This window comes from Barbus barbus, assembly GCF_936440315.1.
Source record: "Barbus barbus genome assembly, chromosome: 13".
In the NCBI taxonomy this organism is placed as follows: Eukaryota; Metazoa; Chordata; class Actinopteri; order Cypriniformes; family Cyprinidae; genus Barbus; species Barbus barbus.
Window position 1 is genome coordinate 30026107 of NC_136741.1, and position 26232 is coordinate 30052338.

The 26232-nt window shown below is 38.3% G+C and overlaps 3 protein-coding genes across 3 annotated transcripts; 2 read left to right on the plus strand and 1 right to left on the minus strand.

The window, feature by feature from the left end:
- Positions 1-1344: 1344 nt before the first annotated feature.
- LOC306879584 (nuclear factor of activated T-cells, cytoplasmic 2-like) lies at positions 1345-15462 on the minus strand. Its single transcript, XM_079432637.1, has 11 exons — positions 15168-15462; positions 13877-14747; positions 13477-13645; positions 12644-12846; positions 11911-12083; positions 11398-11538; positions 8120-8175; positions 7904-8036; positions 6872-7393; positions 2377-2537; positions 1345-2330 (listed from the first exon to the last, which is right to left on the minus strand). Exons 1-10 carry the CDS (start codon positions 15247-15249, stop codon positions 2491-2493), a joined length of 2397 nt encoding a protein of 798 aa, XP_079288763.1. The 5' UTR covers positions 15250-15462; the 3' UTR covers positions 1345-2330; positions 2377-2490.
- Positions 15463-16286: 824 nt separating this feature from the next.
- LOC306879722 (E3 ubiquitin-protein ligase RNF182-like) lies at positions 16287-23309 on the plus strand. The gene is made up of 2 exons (XM_079432869.1): positions 16287-16453; positions 21245-23309. Exon 2 carries the CDS (start codon positions 21961-21963, stop codon positions 22702-22704), a length of 744 nt encoding a protein of 247 aa, XP_079288995.1. The 5' UTR covers positions 16287-16453; positions 21245-21960; the 3' UTR covers positions 22705-23309.
- A 1774-nt stretch (positions 23310-25083) lies between these two features.
- On the plus strand, positions 25084-25997 carry LOC306878914 (regulator of G-protein signaling 9-binding protein; the record flags this gene model as incomplete). Its single annotated transcript, XM_079431511.1, has 2 exons — positions 25084-25285; positions 25465-25997. 2 exons carry the CDS (start codon positions 25084-25086, stop codon positions 25995-25997), a joined length of 735 nt encoding a protein of 244 aa, XP_079287637.1.
- Positions 25998-26232: the final 235 nt, after the last annotated feature.

Below are 26232 nucleotides of genomic sequence, written 5' to 3' on the forward strand. Positions count from 1 at the left end.
ATCCACTTTAGCGGCGTGCTGAAATAGTAGTATTGATAATAAGATATTGAATAATTACAATATAAGAAGTATGTCCAGGTAACGGGTTTGTTTTGTATGTGTGTGTGATGATATTTGATCAAACACTACCGTGTTGTTTTCTCAGGCAGCTCCGGAGGTTCCTGAACCCACTTTCTTCGAGAGTCTCCTGCATTATGGATTATTTCTAGGGGCCATTTTTCAACTCCTCTGTATTTTAGCAATAATCATATCCACATCCAAGAGCCACGGACAGGTGCAGCGTCACACATATCTGTAATGTCTTGTTTCAGTCAAAGGGACCCAAATAGAATCAGATCTTTTTGAAACAACTATTCTTGAATTTGGATATCTTGAAATGTTTTTATATGGCAACGATGGCTTTTTGGGGCATGCAAGTTATTGCACCATAGGCCTTTTAAAGCAAGAAACTACAGTTGTTATGCTTTGGTCGATTTTGAGCTATTAGTCTTCTTTCAGACTAGTGGAGAGAAAACATCCACAATACACACGTGAAGTGTTTATTGTAGAATTAAATACATCTTTTCTCTAAATGAGTTTTCATCTCCACTTCAGCAGCACTTAGTTGTATTCCTATCTGTTTTCTGAAGTCAAGTCACCTGTATATCTGACCCTGGAGCACAAAACCAGTCATAAGGGTCGATATTTTGAAATTGAGATGTATACATCATCTGAAAGCTGAATAAATAAGCTTTTTTGAGTGGTTTGTTATAATAGGACACTATTTGGCTGAGATAAATGGAATCTGAGGGTGCAAAAAAATTAAAGTATTGAGAAAATCGCCTTTAAATTTGTCCAAATGAAGTCCTTAGCAATGCATATTACTAATTAAATATTAAGTTTGGATATATTTACAGTAGGACATTTACAAAATATCTTCATGGAACATGATCTTTAATTAATATCCTAATGATGGCAACAAAAAAAAGAAAAATGGATAATTTTGACCCATACAATGTATTTTTGGCGATTGCTACACATATACCCATGTGACTTAAAACTACTTTTGTGGTTCAGGGTCACATTTATATAGCACTTCAAATAGGGTCTTCAATCATGTCGACAATATTGCCAGAAATTAAGTAGTTTACCTTATATTATGTAACTTTTTTTCCTGAAGACATTGTGTTTTTTTTATCCTACCTGGCTTTTATCCAGTGTTCAGACTTCTGGAAATGTATGCAAATTAGGGCATATTTAATTAGATAATGCATCATTTGCATTTTTAAACAACATTTCAGAAAACTTGTAATACAAAACAATACTGTGATTAATCAGCTGGGTAAAATATGGTTCAATATTTACTCTGTTAATCTGTGGCATCTTAATGATTTTCTTCTGCTGTATTTCCTAACTGCAGGAGACGCCGGAGCCGGCTGACGCTCGCAGCTCTGAGCAGAACCAAAAGCCAAATCTCCAACAGAAACTGAAAAAGGAGAGCAAGAAGAAGAGATAGAGTGTGTGAGATTGAACAGAGACTCTGACAAACTCACTAATGATGGATTCACTTACAGCATTAGAGGATGTGGATCGAACAAGATATTGTTCAGTTCAGCCATTAGATCATCTGGTTTGAGGTTTACCGTATCTTTCAAAACAGTGTTTGTATGTTATGTATCAATCTTTGGTGTACATTCGTATGAATACAACCAGAGGATTTTACTTTTATAAGTAAATTATATTATCATAAAATCTCTGTGACAAACAAGTGTTAGTCAACAAGCTCATTGAACACTTTATTAAAAAATGTCCATAACGTGCTTGCTACTAAAGAGAGAGAGAATGGATAAATCAGTGTGAGGTTTGAATTTGATGTTCTTAAGCATTTGAAAATTTAACTTTGAGCTAGCTTGAGAACTTTAAGCTTTAAGCACTTTTAAAATGCTAAATATTGTTCATACAATTTATATAAACTGTATGAGCAACTATTTTGCATTTTTAATATTGCATAGGGCAATGCTATGTCAGATCATTTATTGGCTTTCATTTATGAAATGGTAGCTACAGTATTTTAACAAAATATTAAGAACTCTTATATAAACATTAGAATTTAAATGATTGACTTAGCCGTCAGACGATCTAATATTGATGTAAACTAACTAATCAGCATCCACGTTTAGTAGTATTATTATCTGACAGACTGCTTGTTTGTTTCTACTCAAAGACACTTTAAACCATTTTATTTTAAATGCACATCGATAAATATGTCTTACAAGATCAAATTTGGATACAAACATGATTTGAGAAAATAGGCATTATATATTTATATATATAAACAACAGTAAAGCACACTAATATTACATCTAACATGATCTTACTGGTCAAATTTTTGTGTACAAATCATGGATATGAAAAACCAGCAATTTAAATGGATATCAATGCCAAGACGTCTTCATTTGTGATGATGCTGTATCTTGAGAGAGGATGACGATCTCTCTTCCACGACTGACATCAGAGATTATGTTTATGAACAAGGTCCTTTCTTATAACAGCATTCACTGCAAGGAAAAATAAATACAAAATAGTTAATTAGTGGTGTTTACAGAGTTCTTTAAATCAGAACAAAGTCATAAACTGGCATTAAATGTTGCAAAATTAGTATTTTTGTTTTCCAATACAAATATCTAAAGCCCTTAAATTAATACACATTTATTTGAGATGCAAAATGACGATATGAAATCTTGTTTTCTGAGAAACCAAACAAAAGTAGGTGAGCTTATGATTGAAACAAGACCAAATATCTGTCAGTGAGGTATGAAAACTTGTTTCCTTTTGAATTAGGTGTATTTTTTGAGCCCATTGATAGATATTTGTCCTTGTTTAAACCATAAACTCACTTTATTTTGATCAACTTCACAGAAAACGAGATTTTGCTGCTCAAGTAAATGCATCTTAATTTAAGAATCAGACAAAAATAGGTAAGAAGAACAGTGTGATTTAAGAAAGGCACAGTTGGTTTGGAGCTATTCAAGTCTTATTTATTTTGGTAAAATGAAAAAAAGTAATGGATATTGGTTGTAAGTTGTATTTTCAAACTATTTTTTTTTTTGCTAATACAACTAGTTGTGTTCCCTGGACATTTAGAGAACATTCTGATGCATTGTGTTTCCTTCAGTTTATTTCTGTACATTTTCTTTACGTGGTCTTAAATTTACCTTCATAGCACGTAGAGAAACTCTGGGTTTGCTGAAGTAGGGGTGGGCGATATGGGACAAATATCATATCACGATTTTTTTTAGAAATATCACGATTCACGATTTTAATCACGATTCTTTGTCATGTTGGTTTTACAAGTTGTCTGAGCATTACAGCCAAACTAGAAAGACAAAGCCTTTCAAGGTAACAAAAAAAAAAAAAAAAAGACATGACAGATATTTAGGCCAAAGTGGGCAAAGATAAAAATGTGTGTCATCATTCTATCTTTCTTATTTTTTAATAAGAACAAAGATACAAATTACAAATACACATAATGTACAAATAAAACAAACAGTGCTTTATTTTCAGGTACAATAGGTGTATTTAGCAGAGCATTCAATGAAATTGAATGAACAAATATGAAAATAAAACACTAGATAGACTGATTCCTAAAGCAACTGTATTAAAGATTTTCAGTCATGAATAGAGAGTGATTTTTCTCTTTGCGTTTTGTTTTGTTAACGTTAAGTGAATAGTTCCCCCCAAAACTAAATAGTCATCTGTATGTCAATTCTGTCATAATGTTTTATTTTTATACCATCATTTACTCAAAAGTTGTTTTAAACCTGAATGAGTTTCTTTCTTCTGCTGAACATAAATGCTATTTTGAAGAAGGTGGAAAACCAATCAGTTGCTGGTCCTCAGTGACTTCCATAGGATTTTTCTTTCCTGCTATCAAAGTCAATGTAGACCAGCAACTGTTTGGTTACCCTCATTCTTCAAAATATCATCTTTTGGGTTCAGCACAAGAAATTAATAGAGGTTTGGGACAACATGTGAGTGAGTAAATAATGACAGAAATTAAATTTTAGGGTGAACTATCCCTTTAATGACAGTCGACAGTATGTTTAGTACTGTCCCTTTAAGAGCTGCACGCATCTAATATACAGGCACGCATCCGTTTCTCTCTTAACTATTTACTTTCATTTTAGATATAACCAACTGAGTCTGTATGTAAACCTTGTGTGTTTTGACAGTATTAGCGCAAAAGATAAGTTAGTTGAGTAATCAGGCGCTGTTAGACAGGGTTTTTAGTGCACGTGCTTCAGGTGTATGCGCTCAGAAAAGCACACGTCAGACCAGCGCGCGAATTAAACATTTAACCAGCAAGGCTTGTATGCAAATAATGTACTTTTGCGATCGCGAATAAGTGCAGTGTCCTGTCAGAGTAACTCTACTGCTGTATGTGGTGTTGTACAGTATATAGAGACGGAGGCGCCAGAACTGTATTTGACAATGTGTGCTGTAGCGCGATACTACGATATTTCTTCAAAAGCAGATCGTGGAGACATTTTTATCGTCCACGATCAAAAATCGTCATATCGCACACCCCTATGCTGAAGTATGCATTACTATTACTATTGCTCAGTATTACTTCTGTTCCAGACATGAATACGTGCTGCAACTTTACTAAGTGATCAGATGTGCCATTTCCACCTGCTCTACCATAAAACTTACTAACAAGACTTTTAAGGCATTGTATGATGCATCATCCACAGACGCGGTCAGTCCAGTAGCCCCTCGCTGCAGAACAAAGATCCAGGGGGTGGGGTTGGATCCACATCTAGGGGGTGGAGATGGGTGGGTTTAGGTCTATGTAAGGTGGGAGGAGATGGCTCTAGATCCAACCACGCCCCCTGGATCTTGTGTTCTGCAGTGAGGACCATCTCCTGCAGTCTGCGGCACAATCACACGCTGCAATACACCGACTGTCCGCTAGCCGGCGGCACAGAGTCTGACGCGCCCCTCTCGTGCTTGAGTTGGTTCAGCTTCCTGTTGTTCTGCTGAGACAAGTTAGTGGGCTAAAAATGCAAAGTTTTCTGTCTAAAATTAGATTAGGGGACACGAGGGGTAGCGTTTACAGGTATAATCAGCCTGAAATAGAAGCTGAAGCGGGGGTGTGATTCTTTGTAATGCCCACGCAGCCACCGCAAATAAAAACACATCTACATATGTGGTGTAATATTATTCAAATATGGCTCACTCGCGATATCAACTACATTTACGTGAATAAAGAACACGTTTAGTTTATTTAGCGACTGAATGCTTTCCTGAGAGCTCGATGGTGTGTCCTGGTTGTCCCTGTGTGTGTTTAGGTCTGTTAGAGCTCAATATTGAACAGGCTCTGGCAGAACTGAAGCACTGACCCATATAGAGCCGGCATACATTAAACACACAAATCATCTGAAACAACAACTAATCATGGTACAATTTAGCTCATATTAACTGATAAATATCCAATAATTCAATGAAAATCAAAACTAAAAAGTAAATGTGGTTCTTAAAATTATAGTCTAAAATATACCCTTTCCCCCATATACACTCGTTATAAATTTATAAACTAAAAATCATATCAAATAAAATCTTTGTCAAAAAAATTATTTGGAATTTACTTTTTTGTTTTTTGGAAGAAAACAATAGATAAGTAAGTCTATAACTAAAAAAAAAAAAAAAAGCAGCTAAAACTAAAAACTGTTCAAGACTCATATTCTCACCAGGATTGGCACGGTTATACTTGATTATTTAAAGAGAGAAAAAAAGGTTGAAATAGTGCAGGCTGATGCTTCAACAAAAGCATATAAACTTGTTGCTCACAGTACATCTGTTTTTAACGGTTTATAATTTATCGTAAACAATAAATTTCCATATAGAGAAATTAATTTTTAATTTTCAGGAACCCAACAAATTTATTTGCATGACATCTACATGGCCGTACTGTGAATATAGTCATAGCTAAACGGTATGACACACAGTAGGATTTTTTTGAAAGGAAAATTTAAAAGAAAAATTTATAAAATGATGATGCTTTTGCTGCCCTTCTGTGAATAATGTATAATCATGAAATTAAAGGTGGGCAATATACTGGTAGACATGTTTAACTGGTAGAAATTTTGGACTATCATTGCTGTTACAACTAATCATTGCGGTTTAAAACAAGTGATTGTAAGCCGTTGAAGCACAATCTGCAGCAAAAGAGAACTCATTTGACTATATGCATGCACGTGCTGTCTGAGAGACCGTTTCTGAGCGCTGTTAGAGAAGTGCGTGCGCATGAAGACACTTTATAGGACTTATATGTATTCACTTTTATATCCCATCAAAATATCCTCGTTAACACAATAAGTTTGGTCTTAAGTGAAAGCAAACAGCTGAGAAAGAAAACACGCACGTAACAGTATATTGGATCCAGGCAGCTCTTAAAGTGACAGCAGTCTAATATTCCTGCTGTCTGTACTGTTTACTTGTCTTCAGTGAGTTTGAGTTTTTTTTTAAGACTAGTATTAGTTTTTTGTGATATTGACACTAGTGACAAGAATTTTGAAATTTCTATGGTATCAAAAAATTTGATATCTTAAAAAAAACCTTATTTTAAACAAAAATAACTATATTGTGATATATATCATTACCATGAAATAAAATTATTCATATTGTGATATAAGATTTTGGTCATGTCGCCCACCCCTACATGTAATCCATAAAAGTGTAACTGTAATCTAATTAAGAGCATTTTAAAATGTAATATAATCTAATTACAAGTACATTTTTGGAATCTGATTAAACCAGATTACATGTAATCAGTTACTATCCAGCACTGTTAAGCACAACAGTATATATACTGAATGATAAGAACACAAACCATCATCCAGATAGGCCTGATCCAGGTTCTCCTGCTTGATGGTGACTCTCACAGGACTGACGTTTCTCTGGTGCTGCACTGGCAGGTATGTCTGCTGATGGCTGCGGGCCGGAGGGGATCTCCCTGTGGTTGAGCCCCTCGAGCCGTACGCCTTCTGATGGGCCGCAGCGGAGCAGAGCTCTGAGACATTGAGGGTGGGAAACAGAGAGGAGGCCGTTTGGAAGCTGTCTCCCGCTATGGTGTGCTGGTAGGTGTTGGGCACAAATGTAGACACAGAGGTTGCGTGAGCCGGGGAGCTGGCGAGAGCTCCTGGCACCATGTGATCCAGCGGGTAGCGCATGGGTACATGTGGTGGGACAGCAGGGTACATGCAGTGAGCTCGCTGGTATGACGGGCCACTCGGCATTATGTAACCATCTGCGAGATGGCAAGAGGGAGGAGAGATGCCCATAATGGGACGCTCGGTGCAGTCTAACTGTGTGTATTGGTATTCTTCAACCGGCTCTGCTTTAATCTGTGGCACTAGAGAGGAAACATTTGGAATCAGTTTTAAAACAAAAGACAAGGGTATTTGTTCATAAAGTGAAGTAGTTCTTAAAAGAAGCAGTTATGGTGCCTAAAAATCGCATGAGATTGTCATTCTCATCTCATCAGTAAAGCCGGTTCTGTGATTAGTAGTAAATCTCCTTCACATGCTTTCAGATGGAGCAGCATTTAATACACAGATTTACTACTAATCACAGAACCGGCTTTACTGACGAGATGCGAATGACAATCTCATGCGATTAATTGCACAGCCCCACTAAAAATATACATTTGCCCTTAGTAAACTCATTTAAAACTTTTCATTTGTCAATTACTATATGTTTTTTTGGAATAAAAAAAAGAGATAAGGTCTATAACCAAAAAATAAAATAAAATAAAAAAATAAACAGTTCAAAACTTGCTATGGTGTTGCAAATCTGAATAATTTAGATAATTTTAAAATAAAAACGCAAGTGTATTTGTTTATAACGAGAAAGATGGATTCACCTGAGAGCGGCGTGTAGGTGAGGTTTTGAGGCTGGCTGCATCTCTTCTTCCCATTCAGCACATGAAATTTAACTTTGACTGGGTGGTAGATGTTAGGGTCTCGATATGGAGGGATTTCCAAAAGCAGCAGGTTCTTATAGGAAAGACAACTTACATTTAACAGCTTTATTCAAGGCTATGTATTACTTTGCTCTCCAAATAGTCTGAAGTACTTACAGACGTGCATTTGTCTCTGTAAACTTTCGCCTCAGCCTCCCATAACTGTAAGTCAACTAAAACAATGAAACATGTCATTTGAATGCTAAAAAAAAACTATAAATAATTTTTCAAACACATGATGATATAGTATATTCTTTATGAATAACAGCATATTAGAATCAGCATATTAGAATGATTTCTGAAGGATCATGTGACACTGAAGACTGGAGTAATGATGCTGAAAATTCAGCTTTGATCTCTGGAATAAATTACATTTTTCAATATATTCAAATAGAAAACTGTTATTTTAAATTGCAATAATACAGTGAGGGGAAAAAATTATTTGATCCCCTGCTGATTTTGTACGTTTGCCCACTGACAAAGAAATTATCAGTCTATAATTTTAGTGGTAGGTTTATTTGAACAGTGAGACAATAACAACAACAAAAAATCCAGAAAAACGCATTTCAAAAAAGTTATAAATTGATTTGCATTTTAATGAGTCAAATAAGTATTTGACCCTTTCGCAAAACATGACTTAGTACTTGGTGGCAAAACCCTTGTTGGCAATCACAGAGGTCAGACGTTTCTTGTAGTTGGCCACCAGGTTTGCACACATCTCAGGAGGGATTTTGTTCCACTCCTCTTTGCAGATCCTCTCCAAGTCATTAAGGTTTCGAGGCTGACATTTGGAAACTCGAACCTTCAGTTCCCTCCACAGATTTTCTATGGGATTAAGGCCTGGAGACTGGTTAGGCCACTCCAGAACCTTAACGTGCTTCTTCTTGAGCCACTCCTTTGTTGCCTTGGCCATGTGTTTTGGGTCATTGTCATGCTTGAATACCCATCCACGACTCATTTTCAATGCCCTGGCCCTAACGGTACATGGCCCCGTCCATCATCCCTTTGATGCAGTGCAGTTGTCCTGTCCCCTTAGCAGAAACATGGAGCCCCAGTCCGAGGGAGATTGACAGTTATTTTGTGTTTCTTCAATTTGCAAATAATCGCACCAAGCTGCTTGGCGACGATCTTGTAGCCCATTCCAGCTTTGTGTAGATCTACAATCTTGTCCCTGACATCCTTGCACAGCTCTTTGGTCTTGGCCATGGTGGATTGATGGATTGATTGCTTCTGTGGACAGGTGTCTTTTATACAGGTAACAAACTGAGATTAAGAGCACTCCCTTTAAGAGAGTGCTCTAACCTCAGCTCCTGACCTGTATAAAAGACACCTGGGAGCCAGAAGTCTTGCTGATTGATAGGGGATCAAATACTTATTTGACTCATTAAAATGCAAATCAATTTATAACTTTTTTGAATTGCGTTTTTCTGGATTTTTTCTTTTTTTTGTTATCCTGTCTCTCACTGTTCAAATAAACCTACCATTAAAATTACAGACTGATCATTTCTTTGTCAGTGGGCAAACAAACAAAATCAGCAGGGGATCAAACTATTTTTTCTCTCACTGTATTTCACAATATTGCTGTATTTTTGATCAAAATTCAGCCTTTGTTTTCCAAGCCTTTGTTGTCAGACTTCTATCAAAAACAAAAAAAAATCCTACTGACCCCAATCTTTTGAAGGGTAGTGTACTTTTTTTAAACTTAGAAGTTAATTTACATCCGCTCACAAACACACGCCCATGTGCATTCTCACTATTTAATGTTGGAAGCCACAACAAATATCTGGTCTGTGACTTCTACATGAGCAACAGAGAGAAAGTTTCATGCATAGTGGATGAAACTCCCACTCTCCTGCTGTGCTACTGCTGCTCTGCAACCCTCACGTTGAGTACAGGAAAGGAAAGTTGGTCTCTGTGCTTGTAGATGCTATCTGCGCAGAGCATAACCACATCCTCTCGCACCGCACTGCACACCTAAATGGAAAGTGCAGCTAAAACTTTGCTTGCGTCAGAAAGTGTAGGCTGTCTTTATAGGATGTCAGTGTGAGTCATGGCTGATATATGCTATTGTCCTCAAGTTCTGTGACACTGAGATTTCACTCAACCTCTGCTGGACGCTGCCATTCAAATTATTATTGACGTTTTGGATGATTTCCGGTGCTTCCACAAATAATTTAATTAGATTTATTTTAATTTAATTAAATGCTAAATTGGTTTTGCATTTGTCAGTTTAATTTATTTTAGTTTCTAACTTTGTCCATTTCATTTTCATGCATCTACTTCCACATGTATTTGAATGTTTATGCACATATGCTGTGTGCTGTAAAGCAAACGTTGATTTTAAATCAGTTAAGTTTGTTTTTAATCATCTTACTGCCTTTATGTAGACTCTTAAATAATATGACATTATTAAAGGTGCATGCATAATAATTATAAAATAATGCGTAAATTATTAAGAGTAGTTTTTGATTTAGAGTTTAGCATTTTAACATGAAATTAGAAATGACAACTCTCTAAAAATATTTAATATCAACTACCAATAAACAGCTGTTTGGAAAATAATTAATGTCTTAACGTTATGTGGAGTGCGTAGGTGTTGGTTGAGGTTTCTGACGTCTTTAAACATTGACAGACAAACTGGCGGCTATGTAGATGTGTGTGTGTTTATGCAAGCTTTGCAAGGCTTATCTTTTTTTTCTCACTCTTGTGTTGTTGCAAAGATTGGCCAAACCATACTGCAGTCTACCATGCATCCCAGAGCCTCATGGCTCCAGCCTGGACCACCATTTTTCAGCATATGCAAAGCATATCAATACAACTTTAAACAAATCATATGCTAATTTTCTCCACAGATGGCTGATAGTGCCTGGAGAAGTCAAATATTAAAAGAGTTATATGTCGATGGTTGGAGCTGTTAACACGCTGCAGCATAAAATCAGAAGGTGAAGATCTACTTTCACCTTTTGTGAGCTTTTTTTGAGAGTTATTCACCCATGTAAAGTGAGATTAACATCTCTCTAACTGAATTTGCACCTTAACCGATTAGTTTTCACTGAAACTGTAGACCTAACATTGAAGTTTGTGTGTCTTTCAGCTTAGTAGTGAGTCACATCAGAGAGACAGAGTAACTCCAAAAAGGATTTGGATACTTTGCAATAGTCAAGATTTTACAGCATCAGATTACAAAACATAAAATCAACTGTCTTTTATTTTAGTTTATCATCTGACGCAATTACATTCAGACATTTTTAAGTGTGTCCGAATCATTTTTGGAGCTACTGAGGACCTCTTTGCTCTCTAGACACCCACATTAGCCACTGAAATACACATTGGTTTACCATTACACTTATAATCAAAACAAGTGTGACCAAACCTCTTGCTGCAGTTTTACTCACCATGCGTTTTCTCAAAGAAGATGACTTTGGACTCTGATGTGAAGTTCTGGCCCCTGAGGATCATCTGCGGTCCACCCAGAACCGAACAGTGGTCCAAGTCATAATGATCTACCGTTGGCTGCTCGTGAGCAGACCTTTGAGCTGTAACAAAACCCGTGGCATTCATGCATTTAATATTGAAAATATGATATTTGACCATTCTGATATCATCAACATCATGACTGTGCGTGATTGGCCAAATAACAAGGGCACCATTCTGCTTGGTGCCAGTTACAAAACCTACAGATTTTTGAGTACATGTTAAATATATATTATTAAATATTAAAACAAATGTAAAACATACATTTAAAAAATGTTAAATATAAAAAATATATCAAATTATAATAATATAAATTGTAATGGGTTGGCCACTTGTCAATTCTGTACAAAAAATTGATTTTATAAATGCAAAATACGTGCATTGAAATGTATGGTTAAAATAGTGAGTCTTAAATGAAAAGTTTTAATGCATACAGCATTCAATAGTCTGCGAAGCCACTTGGAGAGAGATCCACTGGCCACTGGGTTGAGGAACGTGGACACGGAAGACCAATTTCACTCGTGTGTTTTTCCGCCCCACATCCGTCTCTCCTTTCTTCAGCTCAATGTCGGCATTTCTCAGTTTCAGGATACCAGCGCAGTCAACTCTAAAAATGTGAACAAACATTTAGCAGGCAAATCATTGGTTCTTTTATCACTTCCTGTTCCTCTTTTATATTCTAAGAATATTATATTTTATATTCCAAGAATGGAAATTATCAACTACCTATTTGAATAAGATAATTTGTGCTATTTGTCACTTTTTTACAGAATATTTCTCCAGGTTTATTATTGAAAGTCTGTTTCAGGCACATACACTAAAATCTACAAAACTGATCAAGAATGATGCTATCCAATAGCGTGTAATGTTTTTACATTATATGGGTGTAAGTCGTCACAAAGAAAACCTGCCATAATAAATGCATGTTGTTAGCTATTTACTGGCTTCATCTATATTTTAACAATTATAATATAAGAAATATAAAAGCTACTGTTTTTGCCAAGAAGAAATAAGAACAAGAGTATAGAACTAGGCATATAAAACCACTGCTGGATTTGTGCAATTGTATATTTGACTCAAAAGCTATTGAGATTCAGCACTTGAGATAACTTCTCCCATGTGACAACTTGCCCCAGTCTTCTTTACGTGATATCATTATCTTCTTACACAGCTCTCATGTTCTCCTTGGGTTCCAGTGGCACCTCTAGGATCTTGGTTCCGTTCAGCATTCGTTCCTGACTGTTGGTGGAGACGGTCTTGCCGGTAATGCGGTGGACCTGGTAGAAAGCGTGAGGTCTGAGGTTCCTGTCATCAGCCGTGCCGATGAAGACCTGTAGAGCCAGCGGCTCCGTCCCGGTGTACCCTCGCAACTGAAACAGTGGGTAAACCACAATTTATATCTGCACATGCTTCACAGTATGCCAACAATCAAAGGATGAACTAACATTTGAAGATAAACTACTGTATAAATAAAAATGTGATTGTGGCTGCATTACAAAAAGTGGCTCTATTTGTGTCTCAATGCAAATTTTTTGCCCAGTGTCTTTGGTGATTTTTAGTGAATGTACAAAGTCCATTATCTTCATTTTCAACAGATACGATACTGATACTCTGTGTGAGATATGCATACTAGCTGAGTGAAAGGTTTAGTCAGTGCAGATGATATGACATATTGTCTCAGTGATAGCAACGACAAAAACACGGATCCTCATTTCCCTAAATGTGGACACAGCACTTCGATCCGTAACAGGGAAATAACGCCACCACAATCATTGCATTATCTCTCCCTCTCTATCTTCCCCTTGTTTCTGTTATCAACCTCTTCACTGACAGCCGCCTCAGTTTCACCGACACACTTTCAATCACTCTCACAAACATTTTCACACACAGCGATTCTCAAGAATTGTTATATTCACTCCCCACGCAACCTTTCAAAACCAAACAAAACCAACCTTTCCGCAGACTTTTCTTCTAAATACACAGCGTTGTCCTCAATTTACCTGAACGACAGGATGGCCTCCAGTAGATGCTTTGACGGCCCCTCGGCTGCCCTCTGTCTCGTAGTGGGCCCGGTGGTGTTGTCTGGGTTGAACCTCTATCCTGAGCTCATACTGCTCAGTGCTGCAGGGAAGAGGCCATTCCGGCGAAGGCAAGGCAGCCACTGGCATACTAAGAGATGAGATACTGTTTAGTCACAATAACCATCACAGATCACTTAATAATAAGCAGCTTCTGGCAATAAAAATGCATAGGGGCCACGATTAGATGTGCAAACATTTTAATGTCATGCATAAAGATACCTTTATTTTACGAGTGTAAGTGTATAAAGCCTGTTAAATTAAACAAATGTAAGACCATTGCTTTGTCACTGGACTGATTAATTGATCGATTATATCATACCTACAAACCCCAGCAAGAGCCTGACTGGACCAGTTGGCAGGCATGAAATAGCACGGTTCTACAGTGAATTCTTTTTTCACTTCCGGCATAGATGGGAACATGCCCACATGGCTTTCCGTGTAGACAGAATACTCTAGATTAGGTCGGACAATCTTTGTAGGGATTGGTTTAGTCAAGCCGTGGCTGAGGCTGTTTATGGTCTCCTCCAAGTTTGCCAGTGGATAGAATTCAGCGGGCTCGTCCCGGCCAAAACGGGGGCTTTGAGATCTCTGGGTCTCGTACTCTGTGTAAGTGCGCTTCCCCTGCGGAGAAGACGAGCGAGAACGTGGAGAGGTGGGACGGCGGTCCAGGACGGTGTCTTCTGTGATGCTGGTGCGAGGGGACGTGTTGGGAGAACCAGAAGCTTGGATGGCCTGCATCATTGGACAAAGGACGGCTTCGGTCAATCCGGCTAGCGTTCCTTCACCAGCACCGGGAGAGATGCAGGGGGAGTATGTTCCAGGAGAATAGCCATCTGAATGCCAGCTAGTAGACGAGGTGCTACTAGCCGGACTGAGGCATTGGCTCTCCCTGTAAGGGATGTCAAGCATGGGCCGATTGATGTCCACAGGGTTGGTGTGGACATGGTCATGCTGGTACAGGTCAGGGCAGGTGATCTCAATTCTCGGGCCATTGACTTGGAGCGCTCCAGGGTGGCTGGCAAACATGGAGGGGTGTCTATAATCAGATTGGCCATAGGTGAGAAGGTCATCGGTGGGGAGATGGTGGGAACGCTGGCACGCAGACTCCTCATCGTACAGAGACGGGTCTTGATAAGTGATTGGGGAAGTTTGATTGGTACCGTGGCTGGAGGGGATGCCAGCGTCATCAACTAAAAACAAATGGGAAAACACATTAACAACATTTCATTACAATCAAACCGGATGTTTATAATAAAAATTCTGAATGTTTCCTGTAAATTAAGTAGGCTCCAATACTAGAGAATTAAACGGTTAGCAACAGTGAAAGTTTCCACTACATCTTTGGTGTCAGACAATCTGTGTAACCTACTTTTAAACCCAATCAACCTATCTCCAATGAAAAATACTACAAAATAGTAATAATGGGAATACAATACACATAGTGCACATACCATAGTATTATAAAGTATCATGTGTACAGAAAACGATTAATTTGTTTTGTATGCAATTAAAAACACGGCCAATTATAGAGGACAGAAAAAAAAACACTTGTTATGAGAGGAAAGCATGTGAAAAGCTCTAAAATGATGATTAATAATTAGTCTACTAACCTTGGTCAGGTTGGTTGTACAGAAAAAGTAACGGAAAGTCCAGATCTTCTTGACCGTCGATGTTTTCGTATAAATTACTCATTGGACAAGTTTTCAAGCCAAAGTTCCCTCAGTAAAAGTGATTTAAAAAGTCAAAGAATCGAAACTAATCGAGTAGTTTTCTGCGAAATATAAACAGTTATGGACAGTTAGTTTAGTTTCTAAGGCAACGGAGCGAAGTGTTTGTCAGTCGCGCGCTCTACTAATGATTGGAACGCGTGAGAGAGCGCGAGAGATGCTGCGCAGCTTCCGGTCTGAAAACAAACTCCCTCACAAACTAACAACACAATAAACATACGATTGTTTTGTGAAAAAGTTACAGAAAATGGTTCTCAGTGCTGCAGAAACACCTCAAATATAAACAACAACAAAACGGCGTATATTCACATCTTAACAACATAGAATATATATTTAATTCGTATCAAATTCATAAGCAAAACATGCTTTTATTGTGCTGCTTGTTTACAATATGTTTGAATAATAAGTTGTAAATACAGTATTTTATGGGAAATCGGAATCTATTATGCTATCTTTCAGACTCTTAAAGGATGTGTTTATAATAACAGGTGTGTTTGTTTTACAGTAAATGAACACCTGTCCATCTTATAAAGGTCTGTGTTAACAATAACAATGGCTCCATCTGCTGGACTGACCTTTCACAGCGTTTCTTTCATCAGAATGAGTGCATTTCAATCATTTAAACGATTCTAACCTCCAAAAATCAATTACAAATTAACCTATTAAATAATCTATAATTATTAGTCATGTGCAATTCGAGAAGACTGAGCCACTTTAAATAAATATGCATTTTAATTTAAATAAAAATTAATTTATTTCCTGTTTTGTTTAATGTTACACCCCCATGCACCCACAGCTTATTTTCTTGCAGATGCCACCATCTTTCTCTTTTTTATTTCACAGGTGCATGCTTCGAGGGTCAGTGCTGTTAGCCTAACAATATGCTTTTATGCCAGGTTGTAATCTAGTTGTTTTTGCATGTTAACTGATTTAATAAAGCAAGAGTTCAGTGGAGCTCGCGCTGGCTCCTGTTGCCACAGCAACCACTGAGGAGCAGCTTCTGATGCTGGAGCATCACCGCAATGAGGAGGATGCAGCAGATGGGACCTAAACATTGACTGTGACTCACCACAAAGCGACGAGAAAAGGCAAATGTGGCGGTAATAGTCGATGTTTTATATTGGACTGGAAGGACGAGGCTGTTTTCGAGCCGCAATCAAGACCTGAGGGTGAGTGTCATTTACAGCTAATGATATAAACCTTCAAATTATTCATTTGCATCAATGTTTATATGCATTTTCAACGCTCCAGCATTCTTTTTCCAAAGGCAAACATGTGAGGTAACTTGTGTTTGTTTAATACAAAAACTAGAAATCGTATATTATAATATCAGTACATTTGTTGTTCTTCTGTTGCTCTAATAAAATCCACCCGAATCGATGAATGTAAAAAATACCTGTTGGATATAAACCAGCGATGGATATTAAAAATAGCAGCTAGTCAATGTTTTTTTTGTATATAAATGATGCAAAATGGTGATTGCTGTGATTAGTAGCCTAATATGAAGCGTTAATATAGGGTAATGGTTTTATAAACAGCTCATGTAATTAAAGGTAATTAATTTGCACAGGTCTTCCCATCATTTATCATTTAAATGCATTGCACATATCTCTCAATATTTTAACTGAGAATTAGTCAAACTCTTTCTGAGAATGCATCTGAACCTAAAAATGGTTAATAACTGATTTGTGCATACTGTAATAAAAGAAATAGATTTGTCAAGAGCTGTTTGAATGATTTGAAGAATTGATATCTAGCCGTATCAGACTCCTCACTAATGAACTGTGAATACAGTCCTTGAGAGAACTGAGAGAGAGAGAGAGACTTAGCATGTTATATAATGCTTATGTGGAGGATGCATTGTAATTACCTCACTAAAAAGCCTCTTGAACGCCATCATTAATGGAGTCTGCCACTTTAAAGAGTCCGTGCTAGATGCAAGACACAAACATATTAAAACTATAATGCATGTTTAAAAGCAGAATAATTGCACAAAAGGATCCAATTCTAGCTTTCATGAAAAACATGCGAGAGTCGTCTAAAGATGGACAGATTCTAAGAAGTGCTTTGCACCTCAACCCCGATTATACTTATTTATGGCAACAGTGTTCAGCTTTGGCAATGTTCCCAATTGCAAAATGGCTTTTCTTGGCAAAACCCAGCGGTCACTTGAGGATGGGGTGATCATTGAGGACTTATAGTGACATTAGAAAATATCTCTCTTCCAAATCCAGGCCCACATATAGCTGTACCCCTTCTTCCAGGAGTCAGACAGGGTCGCTGTAAACTAGGCCACTGGTTACCTGTGTGGATTGGTCTGTTTCATACCTGCGCTTCAACGAATAGAATGGCTAACTCGCATGTGAAATCTTCACTGAGCTGTCACACTAAATCAAGAACAAAAACTACAAAAAAACAAAAACAAGCACTTTTTTTTACTGCATGACCAGAAGTGAAAGAAAATAAGGCTCTGGTCCAAAAATGAAACTGGTTTTAAAAGAGACACTCATTTGTATTGATAATGAAAAAACATTTGGATAAATCTGCAGACTTGTCTCTAGTTGCACATTATATTTAACAGCAACTGTTTGTTATTTTTTTTTAAAGCTTTTTTAACATATTGAACTGGTCTGAAAATGGATCTGTAATGCTTCTATAGCAGTTTATCTTCATCACTTTCTTGTTTTGCTGGAGAGGCTGATATCCTTCCGTTCAGTTGTCAAGACAAAGGTCCACTTAGTGCTGATGTCCGGACAGCTCCGCTGGGTGCGATGAGTTACTGTCAGTTCTGGAAGAAATTCAATTACTGGTCAAAATGAATTGATAGATTTATTTACCTGTTTTGTGCATTCGGTCTCTTTAGTTTTGCACAGAAATCAATCGTAGGTGCATCGTTTAGTGATAATACACCACATTCCTGTCAAGATGTTGAACTAGGTGCCAAAATTACTTTCTTAATACACAATCCAGATCTTATTTTGAAGTTCACATTATTTGCTTTGTTGTCAGTCATATGAAACAGCTTTTTGGCTGACATCACCAGGCCACACACCAATATAACGATTACCATTACTGTTGTAGATAGCCTTTCTAGAATCTTGCCAGTAGTTAACAGTCATTTATAGCCATTTACTGAAACAATAGCAACAATAAATATGAAGAATTGTTACCAGTGATATATGAAGAGACGCTTTTGAGGATGAACTTGACCTTTATCTTCCACGTCCCAGTCAGACTCCAATGTGTGCCCGGGACATTTCAAAAGGGTTCCTGATGGATAAAATGGTTAAAAGTCCATTTTTAACTAACCGAATAAGAGTCATACTTGGAAATACATCACATTACAGAAATAAATGCTGTTTGGATTGTAATTTTGCTAGTGGTAAAGAATATCGACTCATTCTGTCAGTTTTAAATGGTCCTTTGCAAGGAGATCTGTTCCTTCCTGCAGAATTTAGTTTCAGTCCTGATACACCCCTGTAATTCTTAAGCATCAATTACACATCTAATGTGCATTTTGTGGCACTAGTGCAAAAAAAGCTTCCTAAGAACTGAAAAAGAGGAAAAGAAACATCAATTTGAACATCATAACAATGCAAGGAACATCCCAGGAGAACGCTGGTGGGCATGAGGGTGGTCCGTTATCTAAAGGTTATTGCACTTTATTACGTGGTTATTTCGGTTTATTGTTTTTAAAAACAGGCTTTATCTAACTGAACTCAGTCATCTGTGGTTTGTAAACATCAGTTGTTAGCCTGGAACCACCAGTTTGACTTTTTTGACTTATCAGTGATAATTAACATATGCATCTAGGGTCTAAATTCAGAGCATCATTATTAGTATTCCTTTTTTTAACCCATTTAAACTTAACATGGAGTTATTATATAGCCTAGAGAGCGTAATTAATTTAACAAGCTAATGTTCAAACTAACACTGAAAATAAGAAGCATTTCAGAAGGCCTGCATGCTCCTCAAAAGGCTGACGTAAACATTGGAGCAGGCAGGTGAACTGGTATTATTTATGTAACCCACAGCACCAGGACACAGATGGTGTTTTCCTGTGAACGCCCCTTGCATCTTTATTTCCGCTTCTCACACAAACACATAGCCTACACACAGACGCAATCATCTCCTGCGGTTACTGGCACTACAGGTCACCCAAGCTAGAAGATGACACTTTTCAAATTCAATTATTTTAGAAACAGGACACTTTAGATAACCCGAACGGACAATGATTTAAGTAAATAGAAATTGATTTTCCATTACAGACCTCAGTATTGAGAGTATCTCACTAAACATGTTCCTTTTACCGAAAAATAACAAATTAAGAAATTACATTTTGTATAAAGACAATTAAACTTATTTTAAGACCAGTAGGATTTTTTGCATTGAGATTTTCATGACAGTTAAGCCCATTTTTCTTTATATTTCTCATTACTTAAATGAGATTTTTTTTTTTTAATTCCCATTATTCTTAATGGTCGTTTTAATTACTGTAAGCTATTTAATTACTATAAGGTCTCCCCCTCACATATAAAAATAGAGAAAATTGTCATAAACATTTAAAACTGTAATTTCTTTTTCTTCATGTTTCTAACAGATTTCGCAAGACATGGTCCATAATTTAGGCAGATGCATATGTTTTTCATTCTAGGCTACACATGCTCAATTTCCTTGCCAATGTTTTTTTTTAAGGCCAACATGATGATAAATTCAGACCCAGCCCCTGAATTTCAGCATCACACAAATTGCATATAAATAGAACATTCTTCATCTGAATAAAGATCTTTTTTTACAAGCCACTGAAAACTGCAACCATGTCTGCAGCCAAGTATAATGCAGTTAATATATTCCACTGCAACTGCATTGATTACTCAGCTAAATGTAGATGCGCCCTTAGCATGTATTGACTCGCTGCCGTTTTAATGGCAAATAAATTCTGTATGACGGTTGCGTTCTTTTAACCTTCACTCCTCTCGCTTCATCTTGGATGTCAGGTTTGACCAACTGGCTTTTATTCAACAGACTCTGCTGCCATTTACATGACCGAGCTGAGGAACCCTTAGAGACAAGCTGCCATGCAATGTCAAAGTCATAATTTCAGCGCATCACTGCGTCCTCGACTGTTGGACATGAGTGTGTGTGTTGAGTGTGACAGTCCTCATCACAGTCATCAAGGTTGTGTGTGTGTGTGGGGGGGGGGGGGGGGGGGACGCTGTATCCTCTAGCGCCGCACGCATACTATTTATAGACCGGCTTCAAATTCGAACAACCTGCGCTTTGAGACATGGAAAGAGAGAGGAGGAAAAACAATTAAATGTTTCGTAGTGGGAAATTAAATTTGCATGTTTGCCGCTTTCTTGTTAACATCCACTTGCATCACTTGTTTGCCTCTCTTTCAGATCGGAGTGAGTCACGTCCACAGGGAATCAAGAAATACAGGAGCTAATTACATTTGTAATCAACTTATATGGCTTCCGTTGGCCTTGAATGGCTTGCCACGCCTATGGCTAGTGCATATGAGGATGTCCTTTAGCCACTATTTTAGCAAAGTAGTCAATGAAACATACATTTTTGCCATATGCAAGGATGTAACCAAATGTTGGGGATAAAAGTTTAGGAATTTGACATCAAAAAGTCAACAACTAGCCACTAACTATAATATTGGGAGGAACAACAATAACTGTTTTTGGCCGGCGGTGTGCATGCTTTATATCACAAACGCCCACCCCTATGTTGACATCTATACACCTGATAGGAAGGGCTTGATGAATGCAAAGGGTTTTTAGCACTGCTGGCTCAATGACACTAGAAGGGTTTTACTCACGAAAGGTAAGTGCAGATATCAAGCTATTCCCTCTTGCGTTCTTCAGATCTGCTGCAAAGTGTTAACATTTCGCATTTTGCAAACAATTACATTCTTGTCTACATAAGTCTGTCTCTTCTCTAATTTTTTGCAGAATGAACAAAGTGCTTGGAGGGACAATGAGAGCATTCAGAGTTGAAGATCATAATCAAGTGTAGCCATTACTGGAAGAAAAAATCTGGCAGTATTCAGGATGATTCTGCTGACTTTATCTGAATCTGCGATTCTTCCACCTCATTCTAGAATCAGCTATGGATAACAAGGCAAAAACACTCTCTGTCTCCAGACTCTGATTTCAGAGGAACTGGCAGTTGTTTGCTATGGAATATTTTTTGACCTCTCTGATGTCAACTAACTTTATTTCTTTATTTGGCTATTTGATTTGGTCGCTCTCTAAACCATTCTGGAAAAACCCAAGTAAGTTCTTTAATTGAGTGCGGACAGTGAATGGAGACCCTCATTTAGCATGCAATGAATTTCTGTATTCTTTTGTTTTAGTATAATCTGCTTGTCATAAATACATTAGGTTGTCTTATCATGGACATATGTACAATGTTAAGCTTTCCATCAGGACTCAAATTTGCTTTTGTGGACTTCTAATCAGCATTGTATGCTGCAAGCTCTTGAAAAGATGAATTTAAGCAATCCTTGTTGGTGAAAAACAAACGCAAAGCAGAAAAACAAGGGCTACCAAGGACAGTGCTCAGGTGGTGCTCCTATAGCGTATTAAAATTTGCTTAATTTGAACATTTGCACCTGCTTCCTGGCTCTTTCGCTCCTCTCGGCTGTGGCCACACTCCATCTCTCAGGATGAGCCAGAAGTCCGACTCAGAGACTGAGAGCTCCCAGGCACCGGTGATTTATACGGTGGAGGAACTGGAGTGCAAGATCTGCTACAATCGCTTTGACACCCGAGCCCGCAAGCCCAAGGTGTTGAGCTGCTTGCACCGAGTCTGTGCCAAATGTCTAAAGAAGATGGTGGAGTTGGACTCGTCTCCGAGCATCATCAGCTGCCCCTTCTGTCGCCACGAGACTCATGTACCTGACGAGGAAATATGGTTGCTTCAAGATGACAGCAACATTTTGGCTATTCTGACTTACCAGGACCGGGCACGTAAGAGCGGCACCACACCCTGCGGTGAGGTCCTTTTGACGCCCAACAGCCTAAGCGGAGGCGAGCAGGCCCACAGCTCCTCCGACTGCCTCGTCATCACAATCATGGAAGTCCCTAGAGAGTCGCAGTCCTCGGACTCTATGAGTATGCTGAACATGGTGCGCTTGTATCGGCCGGCCAGCTTGGACTCCTTGCCTTGCCACCTTCCCGTGCAGAAGTGTCGGGCTTGGACGTCTCGTTCGGTTCCTCGCTTTCTAATGGGTTTCCTCTGCCTGGTCTACTTTAGCTCGCTGCCACTGGGTATCTACTTGCTGATGATCCAGCAGCTCACGATGGGAGTGATCTTGGTCAGCCTGGTGCCCTCCACCCTGGTCCTTTGCGTGTTCTACGGCTTCTGCCAATGTCTGTGCCATGAGATCATGGAGGCCATCGCCACATAACACCCCATGGTCGGTCCTTGGGCTGATCTTTGGACTAGCAAGACCTGTAAAAGGACAAAAGCCAAATGACTGATGCATATCTATTAATCCCAGACACCACATTTTTTCTGTTGCACCAGATTATACCAGCATCTACCAGTGAACTCCTTGTAACTCACTTCACATTGTATGCAGGGCCTACTGTACTTGACTTTAGCAGTTAAAGCTTGATTACCAATGCAAGCTGGTTGTATTGATTTTGGACTGCATCAGATCGCTGTGGTTTTGTATCGTCTCTAGCTCACCCAATGGGTCTTCAACAACTGTGATATAAATAACACTCAACGGAGAATGAAGACCTTCCACACTTTAATATGGAAACCACAGGATGTGTTCAACAATACTAGACAAATTTGTTTGTTTTCTGTTATCTTCTGAATATCTGTGGTATAATTTCTATCATTGTCTCAATGTTCTCGTTGACGTTCCAAGTTGCCTTTGTAAGGCATGTCAATGGCCAAGCTGTAATGTATTTGTAAAATAAGTGAATGTGTGTCATTGCTATGAGAATGAACAAATACTTTAAAGCCACCTGTTAGATATTCAATAAAGATTCTTCCATATCTAAGAGAACTCTAGATTAAACCGTGAAGTACACTTACCATACTTGAACACTGTTTTGAGGATCCACATTTTTCCCACGTTCCATGACGCTTTGCGCAAATTATGGGAGTAACTTCCGTTTACACTGTAAACAATCAATAAGCATTAAGCAAAAACTGGTTACAATGAGGTCACATTATTTTACTCACCCTTCAACTATCGATCATTAAAAGTGTAAAAATTTCTTGGATAAATAAAAATTGTAAGTGTAAAAGCATTAACAAGTTATTTTCAATAAACCATGAATAACTCAACTAAAGATCCTGCTCCTATCCGCAGCAATATTACAGATGTGTTAAATATCATTATAGTAATATGTCTATATTTCGTAACAATTACATTTTACTGCATCTGTGTGAAAACACGCCTGGACAGAGACACAAGGATTTGGGGAGAAAATTAATGATTCTTAGTGCAGTCAAAATAATGAATAAGGATTGTTTGTAGTGCAATCTTGTGATTTTAAATTATTTGGAAGTACCTCCCATAATTTAAAACACAGTAGGCTCCTTAGGAAAAAGGTGGATAGTTCTGAAAAAGGACAACGACAAAAGCATACATTGGATTTTCATTGCAATTGGCATCCTAAAATGTAATGAATTTAGTCATTAATGAATCATACTTAATATAAAAGGAATACTCTTCTACATCACAATTTTGTGTGTATGAAGCTGATTATAATTATGACTGAGGAATTATGTCAGTGCCTATTACAGCTTTGCTGTTTTGCTAACTGAATGAGCTAATATTACTGGTGTTGCTCAGGAGATTTGACCCATGGGAGCATACGTGTTGCATCAAGCGACACACAGCTTTCAAACAAGCCCAAGTAACCACAAGGGAGTCAATAAAGGATCCCCGTCTGTTCCTCCACAATACCATACCACTCTCCCCGTGGACAATTAACTTCACATAAACCACTGTGCACAGCACAGCACACACATTATTACACACACACACTCCCACAAGCGCTCATAGAAATTCATTATGCATAGATCTCTTGATCGCAAACCTTGTCCTCCCAACACTGCATGCGTTTCTGAGAAAGAAAGAACTTTAACATAATGATCTACAGCGCAAGGAATTCTGGGAGCATGGACTGCAAGGTTTGGGCCTAATTTTAGCAAGTGTCCCTGAAGACCGGCCTTTATAAAAGCTTTGGAAAAAATAACATAGGTGAGCGTACAAATACAAGGAGGTTGGCAGAAGTGTCTCCAACGGATGTAATCACGCTGAGAAGCAGGACTGTCAAAACAACTCGCAAGTTTCCGAAGGCTATGAAATAAAACATTTCTTTGAAGCTCAGTTACAAGTAAGTGGCTTTTTTTCTTTCATAAAATTGTTAGCATACAAATGGAAATGGGTGTAGCCTTTAAATTGAACATTATCACATTAAATTATTTCAGAAATAAGGCAAAATAAAATGTGTTTCAAAGTGGTGCGACCTTTCTTAAAAGACAACTTTAATAAACCGGGCTAATGAAGGCGGCAAATAATTTCTGTGTTCAAGCAAACTAAATGGTTATGGTCTATTCGTTTTAATTGGGATTCGATCGAAAAAAATTAAACCGCACGATTTACAAATTAAAACATTTCACAATCTAGTTAAGGCCAAATCTACGCCATTTATCATTTTAAATATTTTAGTTCAGAATAGGCCAGACCAATTCTGATATTGAGACCAACAATAACTTAAATATTCTGCATAAGTTTAGGTCGTTCACCACATGAGTGGTAATGAATCGCTGGAGGCAGTCAGTGGTGGAGATCCAAACCAGAAAGAGGCAGGTGAATGAATGCGAGTGGGCACAGGCCGCCCTGAGCAAAGTGACAGCCTGCTTCCAGCAAATGGCCACCTCCTTGGGGAGCAACATGGATGGGAGCTTCCTTAGAGAGGAGCTGGAGGAAACCAGGGCAGTAGCTCATAAAATATGCTCAGGTAAGACTGGACAAGTAGAAACAGAAGACAAGCAGGAAACAGTTTGGTGATGCTAGTGGTGCAGAAATTTTACATTGCCCTTTCAATTATTTTCTGCACTGCAAAAACTAACGGCTGGCCATATTCAATTACGCCACTTTCAAACTGTTGAGAGTTGACTTGATCGACTCATGTTTCAGGGCTTCACCGGAGGCTGCTAAGCCTGCTGATAGAAATGGAGCAAGGACAAGAGGACAAAGAACAGGTTGAACGACTTTGGGTGATCTTCTTGTCCAGCTTGGAAAACTTCCAGCAGGACCTAAAGAAGGTCAAAGTCTTGCGAGAAATATTCCCTCTGACCCAGCGCAAAGATCGACAAGCCCTTGTCAACACAGGTTATGCAGGTGGAATGTCAGAAGTAGCAGCTCGGGCAGCCATGGTGCAAACCCCATGGTTATCAGTAGAGGAGACTGTAAGCCCAGACCTGAAGAATCACATAGTGGAGATTGATGTTCTGCTTGAAGAAATGCTTCAAAGAGTTAATGTTCCACTGTGGTCTGTTGAACCCACACAAGAAGCCTGGGTAGAAGGCGTTTCGACCCAAGATGGTGGGCAAGAAGAGGACGAAAGCTTGGAGGACATAATGGAAGTGGAGGTGGTGTCTCAAAATAATACAGGCTGTTGCAATCACCACAACTGCAAAGTAGGCTGTCTACTATGTTTGCTTAGCTAGGTTCTGGAACTGGGTTAAACAGAAGTTTTGAAATTGAGACATGCATTCTGCAAGCAGTTACAATTGTTGACCATTATACCCTGTAAACCTTTAAATTCAATACAGAACATTTTTCAAACTATATTCTTGCCTGATCAGTTGTGCACTGCAAAGCCTTTATATTCTTAAATTGCCTTTTTTTTTTTTTGTAACATTCTGGTCTTACTTCCCCTCCATTTACTCCAATAATTAGGGA

Bases quoted from the DNA above. Each gene is read 5' to 3' on its own strand.
- LOC306879584 (XM_079432637.1), bottom strand. From the start codon at position 15,249: ATGAGTAATTTATACGAAAACATCGACGGTCAAGAAGATCTGGACTTT. The intron at 13,646-13,876 runs GTATGATATAAT...CTCATCTCTTAG, and splicing joins GCTCTTGCTGGGGTTTGTAG to TATGCCAGTGGCTGCCTTGC. The intron at 7,394-7,903 runs GTGAATCCATCT...TTTCCTCTCTAG, and splicing joins CACCTACACGCCGCTCTCAG to TGCCACAGATTAAAGCAGAG.
- LOC306879722 (XM_079432869.1), top strand. From the start codon at position 21,961: ATGAGCCAGAAGTCCGACTCAGAGACTGAGAGCTCCCAGGCACCGGTG.